General features: G+C 45.6%; 1 protein-coding gene across 12 annotated transcripts in view; it reads left to right on the top strand.

Annotated features, from left to right (window-relative positions):
• The window catches only part of STAU1 (staufen double-stranded RNA binding protein 1), a 73,264-nt gene that overhangs the window by 4,615 nt on the left and 45,888 nt on the right, over positions 1-22,761 (top strand). For 8 of the 12 annotated variants that reach the window (XM_053246487.1, XM_053246488.1, XM_053246484.1 and 5 more), the window contains exons 2-3: positions 7,047-7,117; positions 20,069-20,340. In XM_053246487.1, the coding sequence (XP_053102462.1) occupies positions 20,136-20,340 (205 nt within the window). In that variant the 5' untranslated portion in view covers positions 7,047-7,117; positions 20,069-20,135. Of the gene's footprint in view, positions 1-6,136; positions 6,156-7,046; positions 7,118-16,346; positions 16,367-20,064; positions 20,341-22,761 lie in introns of those variants that run through there. The other 4 variants (XM_053246482.1, XM_053246479.1, XM_053246480.1 and 1 more) reach the window with 4 other exon arrangements.

The following is a 22,761-nucleotide window of genomic DNA, read 5'->3' as shown; positions in this document are numbered from 1 at the left end:
CATGTTAGTCTGTTGCAGCAAAAACCATGAAGAGTCGTGAAGCATGCCAAAACCTGACAGGTTTATTGTGGCATAAACGTATATGGATGGTTTTTGGGAGTATGACTCTGGTAAGTAGGCTACCATGAAAACTTGTGGCACAGTAGGTTGTAGTCTTTAATGTGCCACAAAACTTTGTTCAAACTTCGTAGTACTTGTATAGCCAATGTAGGAATACAGATGGTCTTACTAAAGGCTTGCCTCCTCTTTAACTGCTAGGTATAATGAGTTCTAGTGTAGCTAGCTTATCCAGATGTGGTACCATTCCCCCCACCCCCAATAAATTTTATTTTCAGCTGATTTACTCTTGTGTGTAAAATACTGTGGAAATCTTTGGAAAATCATTTTGAGCATCTGTGGAAAGAGGGGGAAGAGCAACACAAATGTGTAGCCAAAATGCTACTAGATTACTAGAAACTAGTTGGCTAGCAATGTTAATAAGCTAGAAATGTAGTGCTTGGTGACATTTCCATTACTATACAGTTAACTTTTAATAAGCTCATCTGCACAGTGCTGCTCTTCCAGTCATTTTTGCCTCAAATACACCTTGGTCATTGTCTCATTTTCAGACTGGGACAGAAATGTACTTAATTCCTTTAATTTTTAGATTTGACTGTCTTTTCAAAAACTCCATCCTCTAAATTAGAAGCATTCAGTCTTTTCAGTCCATCCTACAAAAAGTGTTGTCTATATAATTTGTCCTACATCTGCCTCACTCTCTCCCCCTCTTTTCTTCCTTCCTCCCCACAACTTTCTTTGTCTATCTTCTGCTTTTTAAAATTCCTAAGGGGAATATGAATTTTATTCACTACAGCATCACTATCTTGAGTCCAGGTTGTGAACCACTAGGTGAAGAGCAGTACTCTAAATTATTCCACATATATTTTATAGAAAGGCAGATTTGAATAAAATACGTAACTTCAGCAAATCTTTTCCAGCCTCATCCGTGTAGCAGTACTTGTTGCCCATTAATCCTTCATACTTTCAGCTTTTTCTTTTGTGTGCCTTGTTCTTTGCCATGCCAATTCTACTTGGATTAGAAGCCCCTGAGCATAGGATAACTATTCTCCACAGTGGCTAGCAATCCTTTGGTACTAAATGTAGTAGTATAGAATCATTAGCGCACAGTAAAGGTAAAGTGTGCGATTTAGGAAGATGCTAAAAGGCATCATCTCATACTGTGCGGCAGGAGGCAATGGTAAACCCCTCCTGTATTCTACCAAAGACAACCACAGGGCTCTGTGGTCACCAGGAGTCAACACCAACTCGACAGCACGCTTTACCTTTAATGTTCTAGAATTTTACCAGTATGTATTTCCCACAGGGACCAACCTAGAAGCCCACAAGCAGGGCATGGAGGCTTGCACCTCTCCCACTGTTGCTCCCCTGCAGCTTACTTAGGTAGGGTGCAAAATGTCCATATATGGAAGAAATGAGCAAAATCCAGACCTTGACAAGCTGAAGTGCGATCTGTTGATGAAGAAAATCTAAAGAGCAAAGGAGTTTGTCATTGTGTGTCTTCCTCCAACAGTCAGTTCTTCAGATTACCACTTGTGCAGGGTATGTTACCAATATGTGATATGGAAAACACTTGGAGTTACTAACTGGATCCAAAACAAATTGGGTGGCAACTTTTACACGGGCAATGAAAATCATAATGGTAAAAAAACTGCACCAGAAAACTTACTGATTACAGTTTGTTGTACTTGCCAAATCAGTGTGGATTAACTGCAAAGTAAACGATGTAACGCTGTGGGCCACCTCCAGCCTCAAAGGCAGGATGCCTCTGAGTACCAGTTGCAGGGGAGTAATGGCAGGAGAGAGGGCACGCCCTCAACTCCTGCCTGTGGCTTCCAGCAGCATCTGGTGGGCCACTGTGCAAAACAGGATGCTGGACTAGATAGGCCTTGGGCCTGATCCAGCAGGGCTGTTCTTATGTTCTTATGTACATGCCAGAGTTATGGTCTTGCTGCAGACTTTGGTTTGCAAGCAGTGCAGTGGAAGGCAGTGCACAAATGCATCTGCAGTTGTTTGTAATAAGAAACAGGAATAAGTAATAACATTATTCTAGAATTTCAATGCAATTTCAATTTTGAGCTTCTCATGTAATTATGCCCACTTCAGTGTTTGAAACGCATTGAACAAAATTCAGTTCAGTCTGGGCTTGTTTGTTTTTTACATTTAGAAATCACATTTTACAAATTTCATGGAAACATTAGCCTTTAGATACAAATATTAGGGTTTTTTAGGTTTGGTTCTCGATAAAACTTAATTTAAAAACAACACTTGTTTTCCCTTCCCTTGTTCCTTAGTTCCTGGATCTGCACCAAACATTAGGGGATACAAGAGCTCTTGTGTTTCCTTCACAACACTTCACAAACATCCAGTGTTGCATTTGTGTTTATCTATAGAATAATAGTCTTAGAAAGGATTCTAAAAAGCAGCTCTCCTGTTGTGTATTGAGGCAGTTCATCTACCAGCCCTTTGCAAATCAACCCATGTATGTGTGCCAGGAGAGCAAGTGTAATGCCAAAGGATACCTGCAGAACAAAGGAATGGAGGTGACTCTTGCTCACATGCCAGAGATGGGTTCTACCACCACATTCCAAACAAGTGTAACATGGATAGCGGTATCCTTATCTTCCTTTGTGAGGGAACTAATCCATTGCCTGCAACTTTGTCATTCCTTTCCATCAGGTCATACGAGGATGTCTGCGTACCTGTCCTTGTCCACTGAAGTCTGGACAGTCTTGCTTTGGCTGTGCCTTTGGCCAGTGAGCAAGTTAATACTTGGGAAAGATGCCAACCTATTTGTGGAGGGTGGGGAGAAGTCTTGTAATACAGTCAGAGAATCTGTGGTAGATCATAGAACCCCACAGTGTGTGTTTGGTTTTTATTCCATAGTTACTTTTTCTTCCATGTTAAATTATTTGCTAAAGTAAACATAAATGTTGATGTAGTCCAGAAATAAAGCATTTAAACAAGTTGCTGTTCATTCTGTAACTTCTTAGCAGTTGGTGTGTTGTGGGCTTTTTAAAAAGACAAGTGCATAGTAGTGTGGACTGTTAGCAGTGGCAACAGCTAAGCTCCACTATTCAAAGGCTACATCTGCACTGCACCCCTACCGTGTAACCTCCTCTCCATTCTCTGCTGTTTGGCTCTTGTGGCATTTTGCCAGATCTTCCTCATTGCCCGTTGATCTTGAAATGTTGCCTCACTTGTCTTGGGATTTAAGGGACTGATCACTACAAACATCTGCCAGAAGAGCAGATATTTCTCTATACAATTAAGCACTTATTGGAAACTGCATTCTCAGTGCCTCATATAATGGAAATCATTCTGTCTGTCAGGCTATACAGTTGTAATCAAACAGCCTCTTAATGTTGATAACAAACTTCTAAACTTGGGCCTTCCATTTTATTCTACCATCTGCTATCCTAGTACCAAATATCTATTAATCAATGCAGCACCTGGAGTTTTTTTTAAAAACTCAGTTGCTGTATGTGAGAGCAACAGATCCTCTATGCAGGGCAGGGCATCTCCCCTAAGATGTGGGAAGTAGGGATGTGCACAAACTGGTAGATGGCTGGTTTGGGAGTGGGGTGGTGGTTACCTTTTAAGTAGCAGGGAGGGTGCTTCCCCCACGCCAGATTTCCCCCAGCGGTGCTGTGCTCAAAATCTCTGGCACAGGGCCTCAGTAACTCTCTTCCACCCCAGTCAGTGTCAGAACGGAAGTGGCCACTTTCTGTCTGACACTGACATGGGGTGGGGGGGCAAGAGGGTACACTGCCACCCCACGCCAGCGATTCTGAACACAGTTATGGTGGGGAAAACACAGCTGGGGGTGGGAGAGCACCCTCCCTGCTCCTTAAGGGTAAATGCCCCACCGAACTGGCCGGACCACCAAACCGGTCCAGAAAAGGACCTCTGAACCAGTTCATGCACCTCTCTAGTGGGAAGGTATTGGCTGCAACACCAAGCATCAGCTGTAGAGAGTGGGTGGGAGGGAGGGAGGAAGAGGTCTTCCAGCATCTTCTTCCTTAAATTTCATTGCAATCAGCACCCTCTCCCCGTCACTGGTGGCAAATGTCAGGGCTATGACTTCATTTCCTTGGGTGTGTCACTGCCTGCAGTCTCAGCTTTTGACTTGTCTGGGGAACGAAGCTTCACCAGTCTGAGGATTCCCTTCCTGTTCCCACCACCACCACCAGCAGCCTGCAGTTTGATAACCAAGCCCTTAATATGCTTATTCTTTTCATCTTATATTAACTATCAAAATATTTAGTGGGAATGGTAGGTGGAGCTCATCATTCTGTTCTGGATCAGCCTATAATGGAGTGTGTACTTCCAGAAAATATGATAAGTGAAGGGGAAGATTAAAGCTTGCTAAGTAATAGGAAGGTTACAGGAAAGAATGGATGGTCAGGAGTGGAGCCTCTGTTGGTTTCATTAGTGCTCTGTTTTGTTCCGCCTGTGTCATATATGAAATGGTTAGATAAGAAAATAAGCACTCGAAGGTTTAGCCTACTATAATCGGTGCATTATAATTAGCAGTAGCGTGCACTGATTTTCTGAAGTGGAGTTGCAAATGTTGCTTTTCCTTAAAACTGAAAGATTGTCATATGATTTTTGCAATGCATTACATTCCTATTTCTTGGTGGCTCTACTATACCTCTCAATTCTTTTTAGTCATTCATTGCCATATCACCTTTGTCATGTCTGTTCATGCTGTAGTGTGTGTTGCAATTTAGTCTCTTTGCTGCTAGTCCATGAAACTCCCAGTCTTCCTGATGTAACATATTGTACTGTTATCCTTTTGTATTTTTGCACTGTTGTCCTTTTTGTGGAGGAGGAGGTTATGCACCTAATTGGTCTAATATCTCCAGTGTTGCATATCAGTGTGATCAAATCAGGGTTTGCTTGGGCGGTGTTCCATTACATTCAGTTCTTATAACAGAACAGGAACAGAGCAGGAATGGCACTCGAGCCTTGACCAGCCTTCTCCGTTCACTAAACACAGCCTTGGAGTGAAGTGGGGGAAAGGAAAGCTGGTAGGGTGATATTCTGCCCAGTAATAATGAATAATGTACATTCCGTTTAGTAGGTTGCTGGCTAAGGGTACACTTCATGGCTGGCTGGCTGAAATCCACTTGGTGCCTCAACTTTGTTGTGATGTGTTGTATAGTAGCAAAGGGGCAGCTTTCTAATATGCAAATGTATGTGTTTCCCTGTGCAGCTTACCAAATTTGGTGTATTATCTGTGATGTACATAGTGAGGGTCTATACTTTCAGCTTCCCCAACCAATGAATCAGCTAACCAATTACAAGCTAGGAAAACCAAGGGCAGCTGTTCAGTGTATGTTGGAGTAAACCCATAGGCACTGGCATATTTTGTCAAATACGTTAACAATTTTCACCTGTTACAACATAGAAAAGACTGCAATAATTGCCTTAAATTGGTATGAAGCATTAGGGCATTAAGGCAGGCCTTGGCAAATTCTCTTTGGATGTAAGAGTCAGCCCCCAAATTTAGGAGCTTGACAGTGGATACCTGATAAAATTACTGAATTTAGTGATATCTATTATGAAGGGGAGGATAAATGGGTTTCTCTTTATCCCCTATAACAGAAATAGGGCTGCCTGGGACAAAAGCATTTAAAGTTACTGCCTCTGAATATCCTAGTCTAGGTACCATGATTACATTTCTAAGCACCTGAGATTTGTCAAGCCTTATATTAAGGAATTATTGGGAGGCGGGGTGTATAGATGAATATGTCTTTCATATGCACCATTTTAAAAAGAGGACAGAAGCTACCATTGCAACAGTACAAGAAACCCACTTTGAAATGCACTCAGGTCTGATTTTAAAATAACATTATAGTTTGAGGGTTGGGGAAACGAGCTTTATAGGCTTACTAGTGCCTATCACCCTGTTTATATCAAGTTGCTGGCCCTTGTGTGTGCAACATTGACACCCAGGAATTTATTTATTTGTTTGTTTTATCATATTTCTATACTGCCTGATATGTACATCTCTAGGAATCCACAGCCCAGATGCATGGTGAAGGATCGGCACCAGTTCAAGTCTGATGCTGACCCCATGTTACCTTGCACCAGTAAGTTATGTGTCTCTCACATCCAGTGCCTCACTTAACTTGGTCTCATAATAAACAACAAAGCAGCACAAACCAACTAATTTTTAGTCCCATGGTGGGAGGGAATAGGAAGCCACAAAACTTCAGGATACAGCAAAGTCTTTCTGCCTTGGATGGCAGAGGGGACTGGCATCTATTGTATGATCGTATAGGACTTCTTCTGCACATCATACATCTGGAATATTAGTGTGGACTTTAAATTATACCCCAAAACTCTTCCACACAATGCACACCACTGACATGTGTGGGGATGAGGGCAGAGACCTTTGCTTATAGGTGGCACTGAGACACAGCTTAGAAGGCACAACTTCCAAAATCAAGCAGTTCAAAAGTATTTACGTGGCTTGTTTTGGCAATATGGACTTAAGACTCCCTGTTCTCTCCCTTCAGAATCAACAGTTTGCTGTTCAATATTTGACATCTGACAATATTTGATGCCTGTTCTTCAGTCATCTTAAAAATGTGTCGAATAGTGAATTGCCAACTGGCATCTCGGGAGTATGATGATTGTGGCTTTGTGTGAACATATGTGTGCATTCCTGGAGTAATTTTCGCTATAAGGGATGCAGTCCCTTGAAAATTTCCTGTGGGCTTTTCCTGTGCAAACTGCTTTGAGAACTTTTTGCTGGAAATCAGTATATAAATATTTGTTGTAATAATTTGTCTGCACTCCACATGCTTCAGCTACATTCACAGTGAACACTTCTGAAAAAGCAGATAGTGTTAGCCTTTCACTAAATGATGAAACAATTTCACATAACTTTTCCTTTTTTTTTCTGGGCAATGTTAATTGTGATACATTCTCCAAGCAATTTTCTAACATTGTGTTCTTCTCATTTCTTTTGTTTATAGGCAATCTCCAACATATAAATAATCCCCTTGGAACTAAAGCCAAAAGTACACTGTCCCTGGATTATCTAAAGGTACAGGAAAATAGTATTGAGCATACAGTCAAGCAACTTATTACCATGGTTAGATACTTTGAGGAGAAAAAAATATCAAGGAAACTTGAATTGTGGGCATAATTATACAGCTTATCAGCTTCCTACCTGAGATGACACTTCATTATGCTTGATGTATACAGAGGAACAAAAGCTTACCAGCTCTGGCTGTCAGCTGTTGGTCAAGAAGCAATGGAGGGTTTGCTGCCACCAATTTGGTTTGTAGATGTTTCAGATCAGTGTGAACCTGTCTCCCTCTCTGCCTATCCTCACTTGTTCAGATTCCCATGAGTCCTAGTCCCCTGACCTCCAAAACTATCTTACCTTTTCTCTACACATGGTAATAGCACACATTTCTGTCTATGCTTAGATTTCTCCCCACAGCCATCTCTCTCTGTTGGCCTCCATTTCTTCCATGCCCTTATGTACCTCTTCAATTCAAGTCCCTGCTTCCAAGCCCACTGCCTGCTTGCCAGCTTTTTTCAGAAAACCAGACCCTATTTAGACATTAAGGTCTTGCACACAAACAGCCCTAGTTGGATAGGGCTGCTTGTGTGGAATGTCGGGATCAATCCTGATCCCAGGGCGCTCTTCACAGGGATAGCCTGCGTTTTGTACCCAAGGTTATAATGAGGTAGAAAGGTGCACACACACCCTTCTACCCCACTCCCCAGGCAAATGAATGCTTGGGCTGCCTGCAGCCCGAGCACCCTTAGAGCCAGGTGGCAAGTCCACCCCGAAGCAGGGAATTCCTCCAATACACTGCATTCCTTGTGTTGTGCATCGTGGGATTTCTGACAGCCGGGCTTCATTCCCCCAGCTTCCAGATGGCCATGCCGCTCACTGCAGCACAGATCGTGTGTGCCCCTGAAGGTAAATTGTGTGGGTAGGGGAACCAACCTTGCCTCCCCCACCCTCCCTGGCCCTGGAACAAGCAGTCATGTGAATGACATTATGTTGTATACAGCTGTCTATACATAGACATGTTTTTATGTGAGTGACTGTAAATCTGGATGAGCAAACATGGCCCTCCAGTTACCGTTGAACTACAACTCGCATCATCCCCAGGCACAATTTATTTTGACAGGGGAAAATGGGAGTTTATCTTCAGCAACAGCTGGAGGGCCAGGTTTGCCCACCCCTCCTGTAGAGGCAACTTGTTCTTAGCTGTCCTGTGTTCAAACTTCTCTTCCTCTTTGGCCTCCCCAGTTCTTAATTACCCAGCATTCCTGCCTCTTCTCTCCACCACATTCCTAGCAATAGCATCTTTGGATATGTTGTTTCAATAATACCCCATATGCAAAGATGTGGGTTTAACTTCAAAGGACTGTCTGGAGCAGTGACAGTCTCGCTTAAGTATTGGGGGCAATAGATGGGAGAAATCTAAGGAATTGCACCTCGATACATTTGCAGCTCTGTTTATTTCTGTAAGAGAGTCTGATATCAAAACTCTCCTACAGAACAAAGAACAGCCCTGCTGGCTCAGGCCCAAGGCCCATCTAGTCCAGCATCCTATTTCGCACAGTGGCCCACCAGATGCCGCTGGAAGCCACAGGCAGGAGTTGAGGGCAGGCCCTCTCTCCTCTGCAACTGGTACTCAGAGGCATCCTGCCTTTGAGGCTGGAGGTGGCCCACAGCCCTCTGACTAGTAGCCATTTATCCGTTTAAGAAGGGTTTGGATAACTTCATGGAGAAGAGATCTATCTTCTCCATGAAGTTATCCAAACCCTTCTTAAAGCCATCCAGGTTGTTGGCTGTCACCTCATCTTGTGGCAGAGAATTCCACAAGTGGATTATAACGGAAGTACTTTTTCACACAACTCATAATCCACTTGTGGAATTCTCTGCCACAAGATGTGGTGACAGCCAACAACCTGAAGTCTATCAATGGCTACTAGTCGGAGGGCTGCTGAATATTTGAATCCTCTATAATAAAAGGCTAAGTGTGCGCCCATGTCAAATGCCTGGTGTGCGTCCGTGGCTCCCTCGGCTGTTCTGGGCATGCGCTCCGCGCATGCCCAGAACACGCCGAGGGAGACACGACCGCCAGCACCAGGCGGCCATGTTGGGCGGTTGTTTGCCCGGCCGCGGAAAGGCCAGAAGCGGCCGCTGCGAAGCCGGGGAAGCCCTGCAAAGCCGGGGAAGCCAGGGAAGAGGTGGCGGGGAAAGCTGGCCGAGGCAGCGGCGGAGCCATGGCCGAGGCCTGGCCGCGCCGCTGAAGCCGGGCGGGGGGAAGAGGCGGCGGGGGAAGCCGGCCGAGGTGGTGGTGAAGCCGCCGCCAAGGCCTGGCGGCGGCGCTGAAACCGGGTAGGCGGGGAGACCTTGGGGCCCTTGCCCGGCCGGGGAGACCGGCCGCGGCATGGAGGCTGGCGGCGGCGGAAGGGGGAATGGGGGCGGGGGGCCCGGAGCGCACAACTCTACTAGCGCCCGTTATTTAACGGGCCTCAAATCACTAGTACAGAATATTTGTGACTGGTTAAAAAAACTAGCGCTGGCATACTGCACACTGCCACATTTATTTAGCACACCATGGGCCCTGCTGCATCTTCCTAATGGCTGTTGTGAAAGCGCACATGTTCACAACTGTTGAAATTGTCTGAGAGAGTTGCACAATCACATGGCCATTATTTCCAAAGGCTGGGAAATCACACAACTCACTCATACAATTTTCAACAGTTCCTGTGGTGTGCTAAACGCTCACAGGAGGCTTCATGGAAGGCCTGCATATAATGCTCTCAAGGGGGAGACTATTAAAACAGATATTCATTGTGCTGAAATCTGCAGACAAGTCTGTGTCAAGTGTTGTGTGTGCGTGCTCTCTCTCTCCCCCAAATTAAAGAAAGATATTGAGGCAATATTCCTCCAAATATTGAACAGCTTTGCTAAGGGTGTATTGTGAGTGGGCTAATCCTAATAGTTCTTTGCATATCATAACCAAAGTCTGTATTTGCATTGAAGTACAGTAATATTGAACTAGGTTTTGCTTATATCTAGGTGACTCAGTGCTCTTTGTATTGCAGTGAGTCATTCTAAAGAGGCTTCTGGATGGGGAGCATGGATTGCATGTCAAGTTAATGAGTTGTCTCCACTCTTGTGGAAGGGGCAGTGTGTGGAGTGGAGTCAGTGGAAGATTTGTGTGCCCTGCCATTTTCTAGGAGAGACCTTCTGTTGTGTAGTCCAGCTGGCACATTTTAATTGTTTTCATAAAAGCACAGGTTTGCTCAGTGAGGATCAGAAGATCATGTGTCTGATCTTAATTTTATCTTTCAACTTTCCTCTTTTGCAAGGAGCGCTCTGCCATACATTTCTAGACATTTTCCATCCTCAAACTCTGGTTTTTCCATCGCTTGAACCTAAAATCTTTATTGCTATTTTGAGATAATTTTAGGTAATAGTCAGTGGTTGCATTGATGAGTTGGAAATTGGCTCCATAGCACTTAGCAATAGCACTTACATTTATATACCGCTTTATAGCCAGAGCTCTCTAAGCGGTTAACAATGATTTAGCATATTGCCCCCAACATTCTGGGTACTCATTTTACCGACCTCGGAAGGATGGAAGGCTGAGTCAACCTTGAGCCCCTGGTCAGGATCGAACTTGTAACCTTCTGGTTACAGGGCGGCAGTTTTACCACTGTGCCACCAGGGGCTCCATAGAAGATTAAAGAGAAGAATCAGGCAAGAATTGCCCTGTGAGGTGGTGCTGTTTTTCCGCAGTTGTCTGATTTAATCCTAGATAGTGGGTTGTATTCCAGATCATGCCTCAGAGACAGGAAGTAGCTCGTATCCGGGAGCTGGGTAGGCGTTGCCCAATTCCCCAGTTCCTTTCTGTCTCGCTTCAGGACAGCACGCTTACAAAGAGCTCTGCAGTTTACAAAGGCTTGGTGATTTATTTCTTATATCTTCCTCTTCCCCCTCTCCTTCTCCACCCCCCCCCTTTTCCTCTGTGTAAGGGTGAGAAGGGAGTCCTTAGGTTTTTGTGTTACTAAAGCTACTTTTCATTCTAATTTGGTTGTTTCTTAGAGCTTCTTATTTACCTTCATTTTCACCCGGAGGTCCTCGCGGCCCAGTTGAGGTGCTCCTATGGAACTGGCTCATGCTGGCGATTTACTGGGGTGGGGCTCCCTCTTGGAGGGTAACCCCCCCCCCGAATCAAAAGCCCGCCCTAAAGATCAATCTCGCGAAGCGGCTGCTCGAGGCAGCAAAAGACCTCACTCCCCACCGCCAGACAAGCTGTCCGGCATGTCTGCCCCCAACATGCCTTCCTTTTTGGGAGGCGTGCTCCCAGTAGCACTGGCCTCTGTTTCCCCCCGCAAGGCAGCGAAAAAGTCCAAGATACAGGAGGCAGAGAGCAATGCTGGAGAGCCCAGCAAGCTCTCCAAGAAGCAGAAGGCAGCACATGACAAACACAAATGCCACAAACGTAAAGCCAAAGTGCCTGTGGTGCGTCTGAGTGAGGGCCTGCTTTTGCAGGCTGTATGCCAGCAGAGATTGCCACGGCGCCTTCCTCATGCCCTTCTTCAAGGACAGGGAGGATCCTCCTCGACAATCACTGGGACAGGTGACCTGTGTACTCCTGCGATAGCTGGCACTGGAAGTGTTCTGGGGGAGGGGGAACCCAGTCTTCTGGCCATTCCCCCCAGATCCCAGCCAGCAACACCCAGCTCTGCCAGCCCTATGCCTGCCCTGGTGGCAATTGGCCAAGGACAACCACAGTAGCCACTACAAAACGTGAGTAAACCCCCCACCACCACCACCATAATCAGGGGATCCATGGCCAGCCGGTTCCTGAGTTCAAATCCTGGCTGAGATACTTTATTAGATCCGAACCCTTCTCCCTGCCAAGTAAAGTGCCGGTAAGGGACAATACTCAGTCTGCCAGGCCCACCTTTCTTTCTTCCTCCCTGGGCTCCAGCCCCACCAGGGGAGTGATTCCGCCCAATGAGAAGGGGCTTTTCCTCCCCAGGCCACTTAGGCGCTGCAAACCTAAGAGACCTGCCTTGCCAGTGTCCTCCACTTTCTCAGCTGAAGGGGATCCTCTCCCCACTCCTGCCAAGAAGCACCCTCCCCCCCAATACCACTATTCCTGCACCCCCACTCCTTTTTCCTTACCCATCCAGGTACAACCTTCCCTGCCTTGCCACCCTTCCTCCTCTGACTCCTCTCCTTCCTCCTCCACAGAAGAGGGAGAGCTCTCTCAAGAAGACTCTCCATCTCAGCAGGGGAGGCCAAGCTTTCAGGTTTTCCCAACCAGCTGATTTTGAGGTATTGTTAGCAAACACGTGCCGGGCCATTAAGGATGTTTCCCCTGAATCTGTTGCACCTGTTCAACCTGGTCTTGACCTGGTGGTGTTTCCTTCCACATTGGCTTCATCCTCCCGCATTCCCTTCCCGCCTCTTTTCAGGGATACCATGATGGCAGAGTAGAAGGTTCCCTTTGCTCCTAAACCAACCTCTGCCTTGCCTAAGAAATTATATGCTCTGCCTGATGATATTATGTCCCTCTTGGTCTCCCCGCTGTGGATGCTCCAGTGGCCCAATTGATCTCAGGAATGGTCATGAACAGGGACGGTGATGAGCAACTGAAGATTTCAGAAGAAAAGAAATTCAACTTCCTGCTTCACAAAGTTCATGATGGTTCAGCTACAGTTATTAAGGCGGCAACCCCCAACTCTGTTTTTGTTCAGGCATCGGTTCTGTGGGCCAAAGAGTTGATCCAGCTGGTACCTCCTGAAAATAAACAACTTAGACTGGGTATTAACAAACTGGTCAAGGCCTCGGCCTTCATGGCCGACTCCAGTTTGGATTGCATACAACATGCATCCAGGTCTGTGGCTGCTGGAGTGGCCGTTAGGTGTCTGTGGTTAAAAACTGGAGTGTAGACCATAAGTCCAAAATTAACCTAGCCTCCTCTCCCTTTACCGGGTCCAAACTGTTTGGGGAATTCCTGGAACAAGTCTTGATTGAAACCATGGACAAGAAAAAAGCAATGCCAGTGTCGCATAAAGAATATTCTTGCCCGAGTGGATTTGCTCAAAACACTTTTCGTCCGTCGAACAGGTTCCCGTGACAGAGCATTTTCAAGGAGTGTATTCTCTGCTCTTCCTAGTACCAAAAACGAATGGCTTGTGGAGAGCAGTCTTGCATCTCAAGTGTCTAAACTGATTCACAGAAAGAGGTCTTTCAGGATGGAATCCCTCCGCACCATCAAGGAGGCAGTAAGGACAGGGGAGTTTCTGGCGTCCATAGATTTGTCGGAGGCCTACCTCCACATACCCATACATCTAGATTTTCGCAAGTTCCTTCGGTTCCAGTTTCTCGTCCGTCACTTTCAATACAAGGTGATGCCTTTTGGGCTGTCGTCAGCCCCGAGGGTATTCACCAAGGTCATGGTGGCCCTCATAGCCAGGATGCGGGTAGAGGCTCTCCATATGCATCCCTGTTTGGACTACTTGCTGATCCGCTCCCCTTCTCTCCACCAAGCCGGCCTGGACATTCAGAATCTCACTGATTCATAGTCAATGCATGGAAGAGTCACCTTACCCCGTCACAGTCACTACAGCACTTGGGAGTCCAATTTGACACCCATCAGGGAGTAATTATGTTGTCAGCAGAACATTGCCTCAAGATGGCGGCCCTTATCCACCCACTTCTGACCTGGCCACAGACTGATGTCGCCCTCCTGGTGCAGTTTCCGGGTTCAATGATCTCCTTCCTGGAGTCTACACCTTGGGCACAATAGCACTCCCACCCCCTGCAGTGGCTGCTCCTTCCCTTCCAGGAACAGATCACCACCAAGACCCACACAACACTCATGGTCCCCCTGGAGGTTCTACAATCTCTTCTCTGGTGGGTCTCTCCAGCCATCCAAAGGGGCCTGCTATTCTTGGCCTCCCACAGGATTGCATTGACCATGGATGCCAGCCTCACTGGTTGGGGAGGTTATTGTCAGCAACAGTTTGCTCAGAGAACCTGGTCGCACGAGGAGAAGTCGTTGAACATCAGTCTGTTGGAGCTGCAGGCCATCTGACTCTTCACTAGTCCAATTCCTTCCACTTCTTTGGGGTCAGCATGTATTAGTCCACATGGACAATGTGGCCGCAAGGCATACGTCACAAATCAGGGTGGCATGATGAAAGAAGCAACACTCCTGTTCACCTGGGCAGAGAAACATTTTTCCTCCATTGTGGCTGAACATCTCAGCGGCACAACCAACCTGGAAGCAGACTGGCTTAGTCACCGGACGGTGGACCCAGCGGAGTAGACCCTCCACCAGGAGGTTTCCCCACAGATCACAGAGGTCTTCGGAGTCCCAGTTGTGGACCTCTTTGCCTCTCAGTCCAATCACCAGACACCCAGATTCTTCACCAGATTCCACTGCCCACTAGGGCAGTGATATCTTCCACTGAGGATATTGACACCCTCATGTCTCTTTGGCCTCCGGGTCTCCTGTACTCCTTCCCATCAACCACCATCATAGGCAGGGTTCTTCAGAAGATGATCTTAGAAGGAGCAAGCTTGATCTTGATCGCTGCTCATTGGCTCAGGAGGCCATGGTTCTCAGACCTTGTAGCTCTGTCCATCACGGACCCATGGGGCTCTTCCCCATCACCAGGACTGGCTACATCAGGGACCCGTGCTCCACCTGGACCCAGAATGGTTCCAACTGTGCGTGTGGAGGTTGAGCACTCCCACCTGAAACACACCAGTTACACCAGGGCAGTGCAGGATACCATCTTGGCCTCCAGAAGACCATCAGCTAATAGAATCTATCAAGCCACATGGTCAGCCTTCTCTAGGTGGGCGTGCAGGAAAAATTTGTCTCTCATCGTGGCAGGCATACCCGAGGTCCTCTTGTTCCTGCAGGAAGGCCTTGGGATGGGTCTCAGGCTGAACACACAGCGCAGGCAGGCTTCAGCACTGGTGTCTGTTCTGGACCTGTCCGCTCAGGGATCCCAGCTTCTACATCCTCACCTGAGTAGTTTTCTCCGAGGGTCAGTCAACCTAGCTCCTCGCCCGATTCATCGGTTTCCCTCCTGGGACCTCAACAAGCTCCTCAATGCATTCACTTGGCCTCCCTTCGAACCCCTTTCATCCATACCCCTCAAGATCCTCTCATATAAGGTGCTTTTCCTGGTGGCTTCTATGTCTGCTCAGCAAGTGTCCAAACTAGGGGCCCTGTCGGCACGCAAAGAGCTTTGCACGTTCAGTGAGGATGAGGTAATTCTCCGTCTCGATCCAACCTTCATCCCAAAGATCTATTCTCCTTTCCACAGGTCGCAAGAGGTGGTGCTCCCGTCCTTTTGTCTGAAACCTACCCATCCCAAGGAGAGATTTTGGTACACCCTTGACATGCGCAGGGCCCTCCATATATACCTGAAGCGCACCGGGTCTCATTGCAGCTCGGACACACTCTTCATCTCCTTTCATCCAACTTCCCTGGGCCACAAGGTGTCAAAGTCTGTGTTAGCGAAATGGATCAAGGCCACTATCTGTCTGGTCTACCAGTCTCTTCATCTTCCAGTCCCAGGGGATATCACTGCCCACTCTACTCGCGTTGCCAGCACTTCAGTGGCATTCTTGGCCAACACGCCACTTCAGGTCATTTGTAAGGCAGACACATGATCTTCCGTCTCCACTTTCATCAAGCACTACAAGGTAGCTTCGTTCCATTCAGATGTCTGCCATGGCGCACACTGTTCTTCAGCAGGTGGTCTGATCGTCTGCCTCCCCTCCCTAGGATTATTCTCAGGCTTGGGCATGTCCCACTATCTAGGATTAAATCAGACAGCTGCGGAAAAAGAAACATTGGTCCTACCTGAGAAGGGTTCTTTTTCAGTGTCTGATTTAATCCGGCCATTCCGCGGATGCTAGACATTCTTGGGCTAGGATTGAGAGCAGTCGTGGGAGGTGGCAACTCCCAGGGTCAGCAGAACCTATCCTCTGTGGCTTGTTCACTGTATCCTTTTGACCAAGCTTATCTCTCACTCTGAATTTGTCTCTTCTATCTGAATGTTTTTTCGCTCTCGCTCTTTTCTGTAACTACTAGTTCCTTCTTCAGCTTTGCGGAGTCCTGGCTCGACAGTTCGGAACTGGGGAATTGGGCAACGCCTACCTAGATACCGGATATGAGCTACAACTTAAAACTACTTCCTGTCTCTGAGGCATGATCTGGAATACAACCCACTATCTAAGATTAAATCAGACACTGTGAAAAAGAACCCTTCGCAGGTAGGACCAATGTTTCTTTTTGCTGTTGATAACCTGTTTCTGCCATGACACACAATACAGCTATTGCAATCTCCAAATCTTCATTTGTGGTGTCTATAAGAAAAGTGTCTGATAGTAAAGGTCTAGCTGTTTCCTTTTCTTCCTGCATGTGTGGAGGAGTGAAGTGTGCAGCCTGTCGGGTCCCTTTCTGGGAAATGGAGCATGTTCATTCCTATTGCAGATATCCACTTATAATAAGCTAGTTTGGAGTTGTACATGGCACTGGCTTTGTAATTCTGGAGCTTAGCCAAGCTATTGTAACTTACAGGAAGTATTATTGCCGAGTTGGAAATCCATAAATTTAAAATAGTGAGTAGAACTCTGTGTTAACATAGACTTAATAAAATCAAGCTATAAATGTCTTTGCTCCTTAGGTAATTAATAAAAGGAAGCACTGAAAAGGATTATGGAAGTTTATTTGATAATTTCATTTGTACCCATAATGATGGTTATTGTAGTAATGAAAACTGGAGTAATTAGAATACTTTGGTCTGCATTTGCTAAAGCAGAAATATAAAATACTTCTACCTTATGTTAAAGTCCTGATATTCGATTTGAAATCTGAACCTGGAACTGAATTTTGAAAGGCTAATTTTGTTTTGCAGTGATTCAGGTGAACACAGAGTTTCTATTCCTTGATGTTCCCTAACAGCCTGTGTGAAAATACAATTTTATGCTTGCATTCAGCATGATAATTCCTGTTCAGAAATGTTCATTCAGTTGTCAAAATTGAGTTTGCAGAATTAACTGTGCATATCTGCATAACTGCGTCATGCAGAGCTCCAAAATCTTATCATGTGCTGGTGTGGGTACTGGCATAGCGGTAGAGTTGATGGTGTATCTGTTGAAGAACAAGAAGTCAAGAAAAAGTAGGCAGCATAAGAAACTTGCAATGTTCCTTCTGGATCTGCTGCAAAATCCTTTCTAGATCTGCTCCAGGCAGTGAGAGAGATTCCACTCCTATAAAAGCCATTTAGCTACTTGGATTCTGATGAGGAAACTTAAATCATCAAGGAAGTGTTCGTGGTGGTGAATCTGCTAGACCAAAATACTTCAGGCTGCACATGGAAAACTGTTTGCATAGTCCCCCAAATGCTTTTATTATTGTTTCCCACCTGCAGTCTGAAGTGGTTACAGTCTAGCACCAGATTCATCATGTTGAGCTTCTTGATTGGCTATTTCAGCTCCTAAATTTCTGTTTCAGAATCCAGATGGCTAATTCTATCTCTACCACAGTGGCGACCGTGCTGCAAGGCCTTTTGTCCCCTACGCCTGGTTCCTCTTCTTCGATAGGAAGCAAATGTGTTTCAAATTAGATTAACACTTGCTTTGAAAAATCTTTTTTTCTCACTTCCCCACAGACTTGGATAGCATCCACAGCATCACCAGTGCAATGTGTCCCAGCACAAGGCCCCTCCCTTCTGAAGTTTTCTGAGTTCCCAGAAAGTCATAGCTGAGGGATGGGGGCCCCTTGATGTTACACACTACTGGGGAAATGGGGGATACCTGAAACCAATGAGAGGAACCCCTCCACTCAGCCCTGAGGCTTTAAGAAGCCATTCTTGAAGATCACGGGGCCCTTGGCAACAGTGTGGGAATGGATACAGCAGAGATGGTTATGGTGGAGAATCCCCAGAAACTGGGCAAAGGGGTATTTTGTGGGCAAAATATTCTCCACCCAATTTCTGGGGATTCCCACCCACACTCCATCTCATGCTATTGTTGAGGTGCCTCGCCTCTTGGAACAGCTTTTTGAGGGGTCTGTGGCTGTAGTGAGGAAAATGGATTGTACTAGCACTTTTGTGCCAGCACCACTCTAGATACTACCCACTGTATAGCAATAAGTCCTATGTACTTGAGATTGCAGCTGATCCTAGTTTAGTTTTGAAAGCACCCAGCAGTTTGTTTTCTTCAGTGTTTTTTGCTATGACTCAGCCTCCCCCCCCCCAGAGGTGCCATGATTATAGGTGTGCACGGAACTAGCGCCCTTCAAGTGTTGATGGTGGTGGAGAGAGAGGTTTAAGGAAGGGGAAGGGTGCACTTACACATACACCCCACTGCGCTTCCCCCTCTGGCGCTCTATGTAAAAATAGTCTGGCAGGGTGGCAGCATATCTCCTTGCCACCCTGTTGATCCCCTGACCGGAAGTGGCCAACATGCTTGCATGTTGCTTGCGTACGCTCACACCTTGCGTGCTATGTGCGCACACACCAGGCACTTCCAGTCCGGGGATCAATGGGACAGCAAGGAGGTATGCTGCTGCCCTGGCAGACTATTTTTACACAGAGCGCTGGAGGGGGAAGCATGGTGGGGGGTAAGTACACCCTCCCCTGTCCTTAAAGCTATCCCCCTACCTTCACACCAGCAGAACTGCCAGTCTATAAAACTGGTTCAGAGGCCCCTAAAACGGCCTCCAAACTGGTTCGTGTGCATCCCTAGCCATGGCTACACCAGTTGTACTTCATGACTTTAGGAAAAGTTATCTTTACTCTCTTTTTCAGGAAAGATAATTCAAAAGTAAAAGATGCATTTCTTGTTAAGTCAAATGTAGTGTGAAGGATACATGCTCTGAGAGATAATTCAAATATAGGTTGAATGAAACTGTATTTGTTTATAAATGAAGGCCAGCATCCAATACAGCACCAGCAAATGACTGAGTGCAAGCAGTTCTCTTCTTTGGAGTCTATAAAGCCATTCCTAAGGGTCAAGGAAGCAATGCTGTGGGATATGGCATGGGTGCTGAAGGAGAGAGGAGAGACCCCAGAAACCACACTGAGCCAGTTTCCACTACCTAAAGCTCAATTAGTAGAAGTTGTCTCCACATAGTTCCCAAAGTCTCTCTCCCGTTGCAGCCATTGAGTCACATCCCACAACACTGCCAAGGGTTCCTTGATCCTCAGGATTCTGTTTGAGAAGTACAAACATAATTCCTTGAGGCCAGCTGGTAGGTAGACGCAGTATAAATCTGAAAACCAGGTTTCTTTGCTACAAACAGTAAGGTCATTCACTCAATAAGAAATGGTGTTTTACCCAGGTCTGGGAGCTGTGTGTGCTCCCAATTTTCAGTTGTGTGGAAACAAGGTAGGAGGAAAACATAGGTAGAAGTGACTGTATGGAAGCCAGGTAGGAGGAAAAGCTACCCAGATTTTCCTCCTACCTTGCCTCCACACAATCACCACTTCTGATCAATGATAGTAATAAAGCTGTTCATTAATTCACACAACCATTTCTACCAAGTTTTCCTGCTACTGCACAATCAAAACTTGAGAGCACACACAGCTCTCAAACCAGGATAGAACAAAGTTTTTTATTGTGTGAACAACCTCAATAGTGGTTTAAATGATCCAGAACCCTGGATTTCTATTCTAAGTGGATTTACTGATTTTTTCCAAAGGACAGTTAATCTTAATAAACAAATTGATGGGTTAGCCTCCTTGCTATTGATGTCTATACTTGAGCACACTTGTGCTGAGACTGGAGTGGGTTGTTGACAATAAATTAGTTTGTTATGATCATTGACCAAATACACACTACAGCAATAACAATTGGTTTAGTGTTGTTGTCTGTATCTTGGTTCCATGTCTTGTCTTCAGTATTCTGGAAATGTGAAAAGGCAATGTATAACATTATATAATTATCTCCCTTTCTTTATGTTTGAGGTAGAAATTCAAGCTCCTATACAGAAATAATCTGCATTCAAAGCCAAGTTTACCTACAGTGATTGCTTTGGATGGAAGTCAACATGTCTCAAGCTCAAATCCAGAATCCGTCTGCTGCTCTTTCTAGCAGCCAGCTACTAAACAAGAACCAATCTCTTGCACAGGCTTTGAGTATTCCTTCTCCCACTAGCTCTCTGCCCTCTGAGAATGCAGGTAGACCTATTCAAAATTCTGCTTTACCCTCTGCATCTGTTACATCTACCAGTGTAGCTGCAGGTAAGCCTGAAAGTGTCTTTGGTATGTCTGTATCGTGTTTGATGTGAAACATTGTGTCCGATACAGGCAAATGTTGTTATACGTGGACTCTATATCTGTGATTTTGCATATTTGCAGGTGTCTAAATGTCACCTGATTTCATTATCCACAGATACGAAAGGGTTAAAACCCATGTGTTCGCCATTCCTAGAAGGTTGGAAATTACCCTAGAGGTCATTTCTGGCACCAGTTTGTCAGGAGGAGCCATTTTGTGGCTCCTCTCTTTTTTAAAAAACAATTATTCCACAGTTTTTTGCAGAAAAAAACCCCACAAGGAATTTGGGCCTGGGGAGCACATTTCTGGACAGCTGGACACCTGTGGAGCATGGGAAGCGCCCCCCCCCCCGTGTTTTTGCCCCCTTTTCCAGCTTTGAGGAACCTAACACTCCCTACCATCCCATAGAGTCAGTGCCTCTGTACCTGCAGTTTCGGCATCTGTGGTCCCCCCTGCAGAACGGAACTCCTGCAGATACAGAGGTTTGCCTGTATTTTAATAGAAAACATCAAATCTGGACGTTATCGCATGTTACAGGCTACTAATTTTAACGCTACTGTACTGAAATTGCTTGTACGCTACACGATGAATGAAATTGTGTTTGTTTATAAATGAAGGCCAGCATTCAGAGCAGCACTAGCAAATGACTGAGTGCAATTAGTTCTCCTCTTTGGAGCCTGAAAAGCCCCATTCCTAAGGGTCAAGAAGCCCTTAGCCATGCTGTGGGATATGGCATGGGTGCTGAAGGGGAGAGGGGGAGACCCCGGAAACTCCACAGAGCCACTTTCCACTATCGGAAGCTCTGCTAGTGGAAGGTGTTACATCTGTTACATCCACATAGTCCCCAAAGTCTCCTGCTTCCCGTTGCAACCACTGGGCCACATCCCACGCCATTGCCAAGGGTTCCTTAATCCTCAGGAACATCTTTTTGGGTGTCTCTCTCTGGGTGGGAAGAATAAAACTGCTTGAGCTAATTCTGGCTTCTACTAAGGCAGCTGAGGATGCCACCTGAAGAACTTTTGTCCTTTTTTCAGCCTAAGAAATTGTTTGAATGAAGCATTTGAGCGAAATAAGAGTGATAATTAAAATTAGTTGCCAACATGACTTTATACATATTGTGTATCTTTCTAATTTACTAAATCAATAAAATCAGGACAAAAGCCTATTGCCAATGTAATGATCAACATGTACAATGTATTATAATATATTAATATAAAAACTGCTCATTATTATACTAATATAACATAATACGTATTGCAAAAGTGCATAGACAATGGGAAAGCAAAAAGTGTACACAGTAGTACAATCTTCAAAACTAGGAGACTTGAAAATCAAAGCCAGCCAGTCCCCTTTTTGATTTTCAAGTGTTCTGGTTTTGAGAATTGTGCTATTGTGCCCACTTGGTTTTACTGCTGTCTAAATTCTGATATGTGTTACCAGGGATCAAGAAAGGTTGGCTCATTTACTTGTCAGATGGTTCTTTGAGCTATGTTGGTACATTACTTGTCGAGATTTTTTTCACTCGTCAGGCATCATTCACTCTTCACAGACGAGTAGACAAGTGGATTTCCTGAGCCCTGTGTGTGATATTAGTTAGTATATTCACATGCAGTGTTTACATTAATTATACATGTTGGTTATTACCTTGATAGTAAAGTTTTTGTCCTGATCTTCTTTGAGTTGTTGGTCAAGGTCACACCCTGTTTGGTTTTGGTTAACATTTATGGTTCTGCAACATGTCTGCTTTTTCTATGCAGTGTGTTCTGAATCTAGTATTTAGAGGAGGACACATTCATTCATGTTTCACAAGGCTCTTTTCAGGGAGTTTGCCTTTTGACCTGCAGGGTGGGTTCCTCTAGCAACTGACTTAACTGTTTTGTGTGTCTAATTCTTTGGGACTGATTGGGTATTGAAGCTAAGCTTTTGTCACTTGAATCGGTCTTTGAAAGGTTAAGTGTCCAGAGCACTGAATAACTTCCTCTTGCCCCAATCCATGTCATTGCTCATACTCCCTGCCTGGCGTCCTTCAGCTGTTGAGATGGATTACAGCATAATCCTTCAGAGGATCAAGGAGGTCCGAGTACATTGCCAGTTTCTTGCTGTGTCCTGCAGATCCCTTACATGCTACACAGTTATGGAGTGCATTGATTTTCATGGGTGGTGTCATATGTAAAATTTGCAAAGTGTGGAATTGCATAACCACTGGCTATTACAACTGTGTGGCACTCAGAGCCTGTTATCTGAAGTCTCTGACCACATGATAAGCCTAACATTACTGTACTCTCCTAGCCACTTGGGGATTTGGAGGGACAGGAGGCCGGGCTGTGCTCAGCTTGCTGAGATGCTGCAGATGATCAGCTTTCAGTGTGATTAGAGCTGCCATGCCG

This window comes from Hemicordylus capensis, chromosome 4 (genome assembly GCF_027244095.1).
Source record: "Hemicordylus capensis ecotype Gifberg chromosome 4, rHemCap1.1.pri, whole genome shotgun sequence".
Classification (NCBI taxonomy): Eukaryota; Metazoa; Chordata; class Lepidosauria; order Squamata; family Cordylidae; genus Hemicordylus; species Hemicordylus capensis.
The sequence above is the reverse complement of the archived record's forward strand: the minus strand, read 5'-3'. Positions and strand labels throughout refer to the sequence as shown.